The sequence below is a fragment of the Procambarus clarkii genome, chromosome 41, assembly GCF_040958095.1.
Source record: "Procambarus clarkii isolate CNS0578487 chromosome 41, FALCON_Pclarkii_2.0, whole genome shotgun sequence".
Classification (NCBI taxonomy): domain Eukaryota; kingdom Metazoa; phylum Arthropoda; class Malacostraca; order Decapoda; family Cambaridae; genus Procambarus; species Procambarus clarkii.
The window spans coordinates 19,065,587-19,078,668 of record NC_091190.1 but is presented as its reverse complement, the minus strand read 5'-3'; the positions used below and the strand labels follow the sequence as shown (position 1 = coordinate 19,078,668).

The window sequence follows — 13,082 nt, the reverse complement described above, 5'->3', positions numbered from 1 at the left end:
ATGCAATACATTTGACCTTTTAAGGAAGTAGTCTGGATTAATACCCCCAACATGTTCAGTATTTTAAAGGTCTCCATGAGATCAGCCCTGTCATGATTGGATTGCAGTGTTTTTTATTAGAATTTGGGGGTTCGGTCCCTGAACCCATTATGTGCCTCTCACCTTTTTTACTACTGCCCACAATATGGGTATGGGGTGCATAATAAACTAAACTTAGCCGTGAACAAATGGAATGAACTAAGAAGTGAGGTAATGGAGAGAGACTAGTCTCAAATGTAGATATGACAGAGCCCAGTAGGTTCTGGAACACACACAACTGAAGGATGAGAGACAGGAATAGAAAGTCAAAGCTCAAGCACAGCTGCCCTAATCACTCCTACTCCACCCAACACACCAATGTTCCCCACCCATTCTTGAAAGACCAACCCCATTTCCCACAAATATCTACTTTTCCTCTCACCCACTCTTACCAGATAAATTGAATATATTGTTTTCATATTCAAAAAACAAAAATAAAAATGCTTACCTTGAAACTACAGGCCATGAGGTTAGTTGTGGAGGGTCTTCTGTCGGGTGACATCTTGTAGAGAGAATCGCTAATGACATTTTCAGTGAAGAGAATCGATGGAGCCACGTAAGAATAACCCTGTCAAGAAAAATTTATTACTCATCTTTAAAAATGCCATTTTTACCAATTTTAAAGCAATTGAAATGTGAAAGGTAAAACTAATTTTTTAATTTGTTTGTTGTCCCTCACAAAATGGCCAGCCTTAGGTCAAATGATCTTATTTGACCAAAGAGGACCTCTCACCTATGGGAAGACCCCTAAGGTAGGGCTGGCACCTTTAGCTTTGAGAAATATGGAATGCCCTACAGAAGAGGTTGGAAAATTCTCAAGATCATTTACAGAAATAAAATTGCTGAATATTAATTTTATTTCATCATTCCTTCTCAGTCTTCACTAACTGGTAAAGTCTGGAAATTTAGCTGATTTAGAAACCTATATGCCCATCACAGAAATGGAAGCACTACAGTCAATTCTTTTTTCTTCATACTTTGTAAAGTCTCTGAAAATCCAGAAATTTCTGGCTTTGAATTAAGGCTACTGGATTTTCAAGTTTTGTACTTTTTCTATGTACATTTTTGACAATTACAATCACAGTGGTGTCAAGGAAAAGGAGCCTTTTCAAATTATATATAGAATGTGATAAAACAACTCTCAAACTTACAAAATTTTGAAAGGAATTGCAGAACAAAGCAAGACTTCTTTAAGTCTTGTTTCAACACATTTTTGGGAGGCAAAATATAAGCTAATGTAGATAGTTTTATTGTTAATGCAACATAATATATTACTGACACCTAATTTACAGTAATCCAAGTCTAGGAGACCTCACAAGAACGGTCCAAATTGAATCTCACAACTGCTATGGCCAGCCCTGCTTACAAGGAACAAAAAGGTGAAAGCATAACAGTTAAGTGAGAGAGAGAACTGGTAGGCAAGTACTAAAGACTATGACCAAATGATTCTTAGCATGATGTATACAGGGAATTCATGAATACGAATGTCAAGGAAATACAATTGCGTAAGTATTAAAGAAAAACTCACGAGGAGAATATCTGCTAGAATCTATTTATACTTACATTAAATATTCTGTCAGTATCTGGAGGAACAATAGCTGGAGAATCCTGAGGAACCATTGCTGTGAATTCTTCGGAGAAGTTACTGACATCCAACTCGCCACTTATTCTGGGTACAAATGGTGCAGGTACTTTTTTTTGAGCGAGGTCATCCCAGTTTAAAGTCTGTGGAAAAATTTATGATAATTCATTACCAAATTACAATAATTGTGTTGGGGGGATAGACAGCCAGTGTTATATACATGTTAGACTTATATTGAGGTCTCCACCCCAGAGTTGAACTACTAATCCTTCCCAGGATACAACCCCACAACAAGCTGACAACTCCTGGGTACTTATTTAACACTAGATGAACAGGTGCATAAGGTGGTAGAAAACATGCCCAGGTTGTATGCTGTATTATGTATATGATATTTACTAGTCTAGCATCATTTGAACTTTATAGCAGTACTGTATGTAATCATAAAATATTAAAATCCTTCCTGACTAGTTTGTTTATAATGCAGAGTTGAGTTCATTTTCATACTTTACAGATATACAGTACTTTTGATATGAAGTACAGAGGAGTTTGGGTTAACAAAAAAATAAATACCAAGTAACCACAGGTAAACGGATACAGATAATATAAATATCCCATGGCTTTTTCAACAGTTATTGTATAATTGGGATTGGGGTAATTTTGATTTTAGTATCAAATTGTGTAGAACTGTTTTATTACAGTATTTGCATTTACAAATAACAAAAAAACTTGAGTCTTAAATTATTTGCATATAGATATACAATACTGCAGACAGTTCAGTCCTAGTTACACTGAAGTACTTTTGATAATTGAGGCTCCACTTTAAGAACTCTTCACTTACCTTAAAAAATGCATGCTCTTTGATTTCTTTAGCATCAAGAGGGCCTCCTCCTAGCCGTTGACGAGGATCCTTCACTAGTAGACGAGAAATGAAGTCACGAACCTCAGGGGACAATTCACTTGGGAGTGGTGGCTGTGTTTTCAGGATACGCCTATCAATAAAAATACAATACTGTACAGTATTTGTAGAATTTAAACAATAGAAATATATTCTTTGTTTATGTTCATGTTCATTTGTACATGAATAAATTTGTTCAGTTATACTGTACATCAACAAATTTGTTCATTTATACTATATATTTGTTCATTTATACTATATATTTGTTCATTTATACTATATATTTGTTCATTTATACTATACAGATATTTTTAGCAAAGTTTTCAGATACCATATACTTTCCAGAGATCATTTAATTTTGCCTGAAATGCTTAACATGTTAGTGACTTTGCAAGAAAGTACAGTACCACAATCATTGACATATGTACTTTCACAACCCATTGTACCTTCTTGTATATACAGGTATACAAATACAAAAATCAAAATTGTATTTATGACAAAATATTAAGAAATGATTTCAGTGATTTCATAGTAGACACCTGTACTGTATTTTTTACAAAGGCAATAATAACAAACAGCATTCTAATCATACCTTAAGATTAATGTAAGGTTTCAATCACAGTACTGTAATACATAATTGAGTTAATACTTAATACCACAAAATGGTAGTTTTCCATAGTTGGGGACAGTAAGCCTGTTAGGCTTATTTAGGCTCCCTGCCCCCCCCCCCCCTAGGCTAGTGGCTGAACTCTTCTAGGATACATCCCACAACAGTTGCCCAACTCCTGGGTATTTGTAAATTGCTAGGTGAATAGAGGCATCAGATGAATCAAAACACTGCTCAGATGCCTCTGTCCTGCCGCGGGAATCAAACCAGGACTCTCTTGCCTGTGACTCGATTGGACTTGTCATTGAACCATAGAACCCCATTCCCTGGGTATCTATTTACTGCTAGGTAAACAGGTCCTACATTGTGCATTAATTACACAAAACACACAACAGTAACAATATTCCTAAGTATTGTATTTATATAATACCTCGAGATCTCCTGCTGATTATTTTTCTCTCCTTCCACGGTGAATGGTGATGCTCCCGTCAGAAGTTCATAGGTCAATACACCCACACTCCACCAGTCTACTGCCTGAAATCATAATTTCCATTGTAATTCATATTCCTCACAATTTTGTATACAAAATATTCTACACCAAATGTACTTCATTAAAGTTCGTATACAGTATCATCTAAGTTGTCTTTCCAATTGAATGAAGTGGAACTGGTGCCCCAAGTCCCAGCAATGCTGACTTTATATACACACTATATTTCATTATAAAAGATCAGCCTAAGGGTAGTGAGCTCTTATGTTTCATTTATGTGCAACTTTGGCTGTTTTAACAAATCAAAACTACTTACAGTGTAAATTCAGGTAATTTTATTTACTTGATAAGGTGATTTTAAGATTTGTTATAATTATTATACAGAGACATTAATTACAGTATACTGTAATTAATTACAGTATACTGTAATTAATGCAATACAGTATATAAATTATAATCTTTATATTATATATAATTTTATATTATATATACTGTATTAATAATATTATACAAATTAATATTATACCAAATCTGACTAATCCACATAATTCTCTCACCTGGTCATGCCCATGAGATCCTCCACGAACTACTTCTGGTGCCATATACTCTATAGTACCACAAAAAGAGTATGCACGATGTTCCGTGTCATGCGAAAGAAAATCCTTGCTAAGGCCAAAATCTGTTAGCACGATATGCCCATCTGAGTCTAGGAGAATGTTCTCTAGTTTTATATCACGATATATTATGCCCAGCTGTAAAGAAAATGTGAAATGTTAGTTTAAAGCAAATATTGTACAGTACTGTATTTCCTAACTTGTTTCACAGTTTAAGAATATCACTCTTGAGCTATATAAAATCTGTTTCATAAAATATAGTTTTTTTTTGTAATCAACCATTTTTTTTCAATTTACCAATTTTTGTAATCAACACTTCTTCAGAACATGTTCATTCCTTACTCTATTCTCTGAACACCGCACATGCTTCTCAGATTATTCATTTCTACTGCTCAAACATTATTTTCCATGTTCATCCCACACCATCTCTCAGCTAATCATCATCTCGTAACCATACAAATTTCTGGTTACATATTTGCCTACATCATTTTTTTCCTGACCAGGTTTTCATTACACTAGCCACTTCCCTTCCCTGATTGATCTTACACTCAAATTTTATTGTGCAAATTCCACTGTTAGCAACTGCACATCCTAGGTACAGTATTTAAAATGATTGACCATTTCTAGCACTAAATTATTCCCATCTATTTATTACTCAGAATTTCCTTCTGTCTCCATTACTTTTCTCTACATTCACTTTTAGCAGTCTTCTCTCTCTCTCCACCCTCAACAATTTTTATTTTGTCCAAATAACTTGCCATGCTAAAAAAGCTTCATCACCTACATACTGGAAAAAATCATCAGGGCAAATGGGGGGGGGACCTTTGACAAGCTGCCAGCTTCCTGTCCTCATCGAGGCCACTAGTATTAGTGCCCTCAGGTAAAATACTGTATATCAAATTTTTACATGCTCTGTTTACTAGGATTATAATTAGGGTTATACACTATATTAAAAATTAGGCCTGGTCGAGGACTGGGCCACGGGGACGCTAAGCCCCGAAGTCATCTCAAGATAACCTCAAGATAGGTTTATACCCCTCTAGCATTCATACCTTGACCTCCCTTATGACCCCCCACCCCATCTATGTATATACTCTTATTGCCATCACACAAACCTAGTTACTGTCTTTTTAAATTAATACACAGTAAGTGTATGCCATCACACATACACTTACTATCCATTAATTTAAAACAAATCATTCATTATGTTAACTCGTATATGCACTACTGCCTCGAGAGGAATTTTTCAAGGCATTGAACAGAAATTGCCTAACTCCATGCATGCTTATCACAGTATTCTACTTTTCTGTTTTATTTAATCAAAATTTTAAGTGTCAATGATTTTACATGGGTATTTTCAAAACTGCTAAATCTGAGATAATTACAGTACATTCTGAGAACAAACTACTTGAGAACTAACATTTTTGCCAATGGAATATCTTTTTGAATGATTCAGACACTGCTGCATCATTGTAACACAAGAATGGTAAAATCTCTGGAGCTTTAACTTTACAGTGTTTTTTTAAACTTGTGTATTTACCAATTCACTTATTACAATTCTATTCAATGCTCACTTTGTGCAAATGCTCGAGGGCAAGGATGATTTCTCCGATGTAGAGACGAACCTCATCCTCACGAAATCTTTCACGCTGATACAGGTGTGTAAAGAGTTCTCCACCACTAACATAGTCTGCCAAAAAAGAATAAAAGTATATTTTAAATTATTAAGAATACTGTACAGTATTAGTAATGATAAAAGCAGTCATTTCTACTACCTCTAAACTGAAATACACTGATGGAAAACAAACCCATGCCTACTTTTACAAGAGATGCTTCGAGTAATTTTATATTGACATGTTGAATATTTTTCTTGTTAATTTTTACCAGGTTCCAACCCATACTAGCTTTAAAAGTTACAATAATAGTCAAACATACAGTACTACAAAATTTTTAACTATGTCTATAAATTTATAAATACATTATATAATAAAATGCATTAAGTTTATCCTTATTTAATACTGCAAGCATGCCATATATTTTCTAACATAAGAAATGCAGTACAATACAGAACAATTTTAAGGTATACAGTATTCATATACAGTATTTAAAATAAGATATTGGGCCAGAGTACTGTATATAAAAAAAAGAGGAGTCGACTGCAGCCACCAGTGAAGAACTAGACAAGGTACACTTAGTACCTGGTATAATATAAGGCTCAAAATACAAATAATGGTTGTGTAGCAGAGTAAACAGCAACAGCAGAGGAAGCAGTAGACTTGCATCAAATTATAAAAACAGAGTCTACCGGACAAGCTCTTATAAAAGTGGATTTTAACCCAAGAGCTATAGTGTGCAATGATTGGGAAAATAATGCAAGCAAGAGAATAACAATTTCAAGACTTTTATATAAGACTCCTTTCTCAAATGATATAATATGTTAATCCAAACCACTTCCTTAAGATGTTCAATGTAACTCCTATGTCAAGCTGACCAAGCCTTGATGTAGGAAATAACAGGATTTTTTTTTTTGTACCTTTTAAAGCTGTAAATACTAAGACTGCTATATTTCAAAATATAATTGAAGAATTATATTTTGAGAAGAAATAAAATAATAATAATTGGGGGACCTTTCACAAACTACTCATTGTTTCATATGGATTAACATGGTTTGGATTGGATTGGATTGGTTTGGATTAACATATTATATCATTTGAGAAAGGGGTCTTATATAAAAGTCTTGAAATTGCTATTCTCTTGTTTGCATTATTTTGGGACCAACAGATATAATAACTGGTAACATTACTCGTTCCCATAACCAATTCATACAAAACAACTTTAGCAGTAATAAACTGCAATTAGTGTATCACAGCAGTAACAACAATCAAAGGAACATGATGCTCTTCATAACTTTCTCATTGGCAGCTATAAATATAGCTAATCATGTTTAGTCTGCATGATATCGAAGAATGCCAAAGTTTTTCAATATCATACAAAGTTTTTGTGAGAATTAAAACTATTATAGAAAGTTATTACTTTTACTGTACTTTTATGGTGTTTGATAATTAGTAGTAGTAGTAGTAGTAGTAATAGTAGTATCATCATCATTACACAAGAAATCACATTAACGTAATATATCAAACAACAAATCCATAGGAGCCTTGATGAGGGTTCGAACCTGCAGTAGCACTCCAGGTTGCAATTCTTTTAACATGTCGTGGTACAGTCGACTAGAGCGCGTCTGGGAACATCCAGCGCATAGGTTCGAACCCTCGTCAAAGCTCCTGTGGATTTGTTCATATTATCATTATTATTATTATAAATAGTACAGTAATTATACTTTACATGCATGCATTACATAATCCAAAACTAAAGGGTTATAAAATGTCACAATTGCAACAAAAATACTGTACTAACCTAAAATAAGATGAAGCTTGGCATCTGTCTGGAAGGCATAGTGAAGTGTAACTAGGAAAGGACTTTGTCTCACAGCCTCCAACACCTGACGCTCAGTCTTTGTGTGCTCCGTTGTCTTTTTCTTTTGGACAATAGTTGCCTTCTTCAAGACTTTCATGGCATACAATTTTCCCGTGTCTTTACCAGAGTTTTTTCTTACTAGGAAAACTTTGCCATATGCTGGAAAAAAAAGTTAACTTCAGTTAAGAAATTATTTATCAAGAAGTAGACGGTATTATTATTTAGGATAAAAACCCACACTTGTGTATTTGTGAAATTTATGTTAGGAATTTGCACCGTCTTTTGCACTCTACCGAGTGCTTTATCAAGGTCCGAGTGTGTGAATAGGACAAGACTTACATCTCAACGTCTGATTAGACGTTGACTAGACGTTGAGATGCAAGTCTCGTCCTAATTACACACATAAACCATGACAAAGCACTCAGGAGAGTGCGAAAGACTGTGTAAATTCCTTGCATAAATTTCACAAATATACAAGTTTGGATTTTTATCCTATGTTATTATGTCTGGGAGAAAACATTACCATTACTGAGTACAAGTGTTTTTTATAATAAATAATAATCAGCAATTATTATTAATTTATTTATTAACCAGCATTTTCCAATAACAAAACCGATGGGAAATTAGTCTGTCCACCTCAATAGTGAGCAAGAACCAATAAATACAGCCACAATTAATTCAACTGATTATATCAGTACGAAAACTGAACTAAAACCCATAAACACTAAATCAGTCACCTTTTCTGTCTCCCTTCCCTTCCCTTCCCTTCCCTTCCCTTCCCTTCCCTTCCCTTCCCTTCCCCCTGTGTCTGTTTCAGTGTGCATACGTGTGATCATCTTTTTTAGTACTGTATTATGTTATTTAAATATGCCAATGCAATTCCTATCACCATGGCATTTATATTAATTTTAGTCAAATAAATTATTTGTAACAAGAATGAGTTGTACATCACATTATTAAGCTAAATAAAATTAATAATGTTTAACATTATAATGTGATTGAAGCTGTTTGACGCTTAATATCACAGCCAAGGAATGAGCGCAAGTTCTCGTCTTCAACAAAAGAAGGCAACTTATTGGCTGAAGAGATGGTTACGTCATCAGTTTTGGTAATATAATGTTTATGACTGAGAAAGACATTTGCTCAATAAGTAGTTCAACCATTAGTTCATTTCCTAAAACAAAACAATGAACTGCGTCCACATAAAATTAAACTATTAATATTACAAGTCAAAGGTGTCATATATTGTTAAATGAACGATGTTTGTGGTAATTTAATTTCCTTAGTAGTTTGTGTTTCCTTAGCCACGTTTTCCTTACCTGAAAAAATTAACTCAATGTATCATGCTCTGTTGTTAAACTTCAGTGCATAAAGGTTTTCCAGAACTTGTGATAAGGTATCTCCACATTAACTACGGCAAATTATATACATGTTTCACCTTGTGATTTGCTACAGCTCTAGACAGGATGCCAGTTAGGCTTATCGAGGGGTCCTTTAGCCACCTTTATGACCTTCCTCAGGATGCAACCCACAACAGTTACGTAATACCCGGGTACATATTTACTCCTAGGTAAACAGAGGCATCAGGTGATAGGAAACGTTGCCCAAACGCTTTTGTCTTGTCGCAGGAATCGAACCCAGGGCCTTTAGACTGTGACACGACTGCGCCAGTTTGATAAAATGATATACCATACCTGGTACTACAGAAGCTAAAAATATTGACACGCCAGTAACAAAATATGTCAAACGTAAGTAGGCCAGATGCAGGATGTAGGTCGAGCAAGGATCGATGATGTGATCTAGAAACCTAACCAACTAACAACGAATTGGTTATCATCGCTGCAGTATCTATTGTGTATGTATCTATTGAGATGAGCGAGCAAGCCCGTCACGTAACGAGCTTATCATGGGTGCTTATTGGTGACGCCACCACATCTTAGGGTAACTTTTTTTTTTAATATTGAAAATAACTTTTCAATATTTCACACCACTAAGCTTCTCTCACTGGCGACCACCCACACATTACACAATTATATTTTTACACTCGAGACAGACAAGGAGACAGATGGATGGATGGATAAATTGGACGGATAGGTAGATGGATAGACTGATGTATAGACAGAGTGATAGATGGACATATGGATGGATAGATGGTCTAAATAGGTGGATTGATCGACACAGATGGACAGATAGATGAAGAAATAGATGGTAGAGACCCCGGGGAACGCCGGATCCCCCCTCCCCCCTAATACATATATAAATTTAAACGTCTGTTCGAGGTGGGAAGGGTAGAGGGTTGGGAGATGGGGAGCGAGGACAGATAAGGGGCAGGGTGTGGTGAAGGTGGAATATGTTAAAGATAAGAGGAAGAGGAGGGGTGGGGCATGGCAGTTACAGCTGTGCTCCTGTGTCAGGTAAGTTACGGGCTCACCATAGCCCGTGCTACTTGGAACTTGTTCCGAGTAGCTGAATCTATAACAACAACTAACAACAAGGGATAGGAGAGGAAGTGCAGGGGGGGGGGTAAAGAAGAGTGGAATGGGGGTGAGGTGGTAAAGAGAGAAGTATCCCACCTGGTACCCCTCTTGGGAAACTAAAAAATAATAAATGGGGAAACTCGCCATCTTGCATTCTTTCTTTGCAGTTCTCGAGACTTGAGCCACTATTGACTATAGTCGCTCCACTGCCATATGCCCCTCACGAAATCTATCAAAGGTCACCAAACTACCTTATCACCACCACGGTAAGTTATACAATGCTTTTGTTTACCTTCAGGTGTCGTTATATTGATATATTTCATCCATGCACTAGGCAGTTCAACAGTCCTCTAAAAACCTATATACGGAAATGGATAAAGTTGTACAGTGAACTGGACCAAACAAAAATTACGTATAATTTATAAAACAGTACAGTATTACTATTTGTAAAGTCTACCATCTACGCAATCAACAAATTACTTATAATGTCCTTCATTTGGGCATTCGGTTTTCATCAGTGTCCGTTCATTCAGCCCGTTCTCCCGAGCGTTCACATCACTTAAACTGTTATACTAAATTGCCCGAACCTAACCTACCCGAGTACCCACGAACAGAAAACGGAACATCACGTCAATTTAGTCAATCAGTTTTTGGCCTTAGCGATACTATACGTCAAAATGCGATGTACTATTCAGGAGAACGGGTGGGTTCTTATATTACCCATTCCACATGTCTTTGTGGGCCCCTGTGAGATAATCCCATCTCCCCCTAACTCCTCTGCATTCCAGTGATGTACAGTAAGTGTAAATTCTTTTAATTTTCTTCTAAGTTTTCTCAAACTTGTTTTGTGTTGACTAGATAAGGACTGCCTCATATTCCTGGATTTGACTGACTTGTGGTATACAAGGTCCAGAATGATTCCCTGCTCATATTTCTAGAGGCAGATCTTAAGTTGGCTAATCTAGCACACACATGAAAGGCATTTATATTTTACTAAAGTTCGTCTAGCTTAATTTGACCAAGTTCCAATAGAGTAAAGCTTGATGAATAGTTTAAAAAGAGTTAAAAAAAAAGAGTGAACTCTAAAAAGAGTTCCATGTTCAACAATAGATTAATTGACCAACGGTTATATAATTAACTTAGTCCATTCTGTTATTAACATTGCAATTACTGGGGAGAGCATTATACAGTTTATTTTAGGCTATTCTTGCATGTAATCTATAATGTGATCAATTGGTCATGTGGTAACTGTCTTGCACATATGGTTATCAATCGCGGTCTTTGTCACGTGGGGAGGGGGGGGGCAGAGGGGGAGATTTACTGGGGCGTAATTTGTGTGTGTACAAACCACTCTCCATCAGCTCAAGGTGGCATTTACATGTAAACTGACCAGTTAACAAAGGTAAGGTTATTGTGAGGAGTGGCTAATCCGGTATGAATACATAGCACTTGGGAAGAGATGTGCGGAAACGGTCCGGATTAATGCGAGGGGGAGGACTGTGATTACGAATTTTAGAAGACTATCACAGTTGCTGTGTATATTTAGTATAAACAACAACATTGTGACCTATGACTCGGTCCTGGTGTCGCCGATTGAATCAAACCTTTGGTGTTAAAAAGTTAATCTTTGATTTTGATGGCTAACTTTGATGCTAACCTTCATCAAAGTAAGAGAGATGTCGCCGATTGAGCCAAAGTTAACCTTAACATTAATCATTGATAACCTACATAAGAAAAGTGGAGAGGGTAATGATAAGCTGGGGGACACTCTGGAATGTAAATTATGTCCAAGCGGTTCCACAGTCTATATCGAGAGCCGCGACTCGAGGCTATCTTCTCAGTTGCTAGCAAGCCTTCTACTCCTTACTTTACACTCATTCCAAGGAAACAAGATTAAACCGACAGAAATTCAGCCAGACTTAATGTTTTGGGATTGCAGCGTGCATTACTAAATACGAAAATAACAGTAATTACCTTTAACTCGAATCATTGTTCAAATGCATCTATAACGCAATACATATATGCTATAGTTAAACGTTTACCGTAAAATATACATTTATTAACTGATATAATATGAATAATTAACGGGAATTTCTAACACGAAATATCAGTCAGTGAAAATTTTGGTTATAATGTTATAACAGCGTCCATATCAATGTCTTGAGACGTTACAGTTTATAATATGATAAAGTATCACCTAATCTTTAAAGAAAACGAACATTAACATTGTTAAAAGTGGAGAAAGTGGGCGAGAGGCGGATCAATACGAGTATGAAGGAAGAGGAGTAGCCCGCCACCGTGGTCCCGCTCAGCTGATCACTGCAACCACAGCTGGTGCCCCCACACCTCGGCTGGTGCCCCCCACACCTCGGCTGGTGCCCCCCACACCCACCTCGGCTGGTGCCCCCCACACCCACCTCGGCTGGTGCCCCCCACACCCACCTCGGCTGGTGCCCCCCCACACCCACCTCGGCTGGTGCCCCCCACACCCACCTCGGCTGGTGCCCCCCACACCCACCTCGGCTGGTGCCCCCCCACACCCACCTCGGCTGGTGCCCCCCACACCCACCTCGGCTGGTGCCCCCCACACCCACCTCGGCTGGTGCTTCTCCCCCCCCCCCACACCTCGGCTGGTGCTCCCTCCCCCCCCCCACACCTCGGCTGGTGCTCCCTCCATCCCCCCCACACCTCGGCTGGTGCTCCCTCCCCCCCCACCCACACCTCGGCTGGTGCTCCCTCCCCCCCCACACCTCGGCTGGTGCTCCCCCTCACCCCCCCCCCCCCGGCACCTCAGCTGGTGCCCAAAATACGGACATGCGGTAAAGCGTGTAATTCCTTAATTTTACTCGAAAACGAAAAGGAATCAAG

The 13,082-nt window shown here is 37.4% G+C and overlaps 1 protein-coding gene across 5 annotated transcripts in view; it reads right to left on the bottom strand.

Moving 5' to 3' along the window:
* The window catches only part of LOC123761091 (ribosomal protein S6 kinase alpha-5), a 118,791-nt gene that overhangs the window by 6,849 nt on the left and 98,860 nt on the right, over positions 1–13,082 (bottom strand). For all 5 annotated transcript variants that reach the window (XM_045747032.2, XM_045747031.2, XM_045747028.2 and 2 more), the window contains 7 exons: positions 7,678–7,896; positions 5,838–5,953; positions 4,207–4,401; positions 3,593–3,696; positions 2,499–2,649; positions 1,642–1,803; positions 527–646 (listed from right to left, as the gene is read on the bottom strand). In XM_045747032.2, the coding sequence (XP_045602988.1) occupies positions 527–646; positions 1,642–1,803; positions 2,499–2,649; positions 3,593–3,696; positions 4,207–4,401; positions 5,838–5,953; positions 7,678–7,896 (1,067 nt within the window). The remainder of the gene's footprint in view (positions 1–526; positions 647–1,641; positions 1,804–2,498; positions 2,650–3,592; positions 3,697–4,206; positions 4,402–5,837; positions 5,954–7,677; positions 7,897–13,082) is intronic.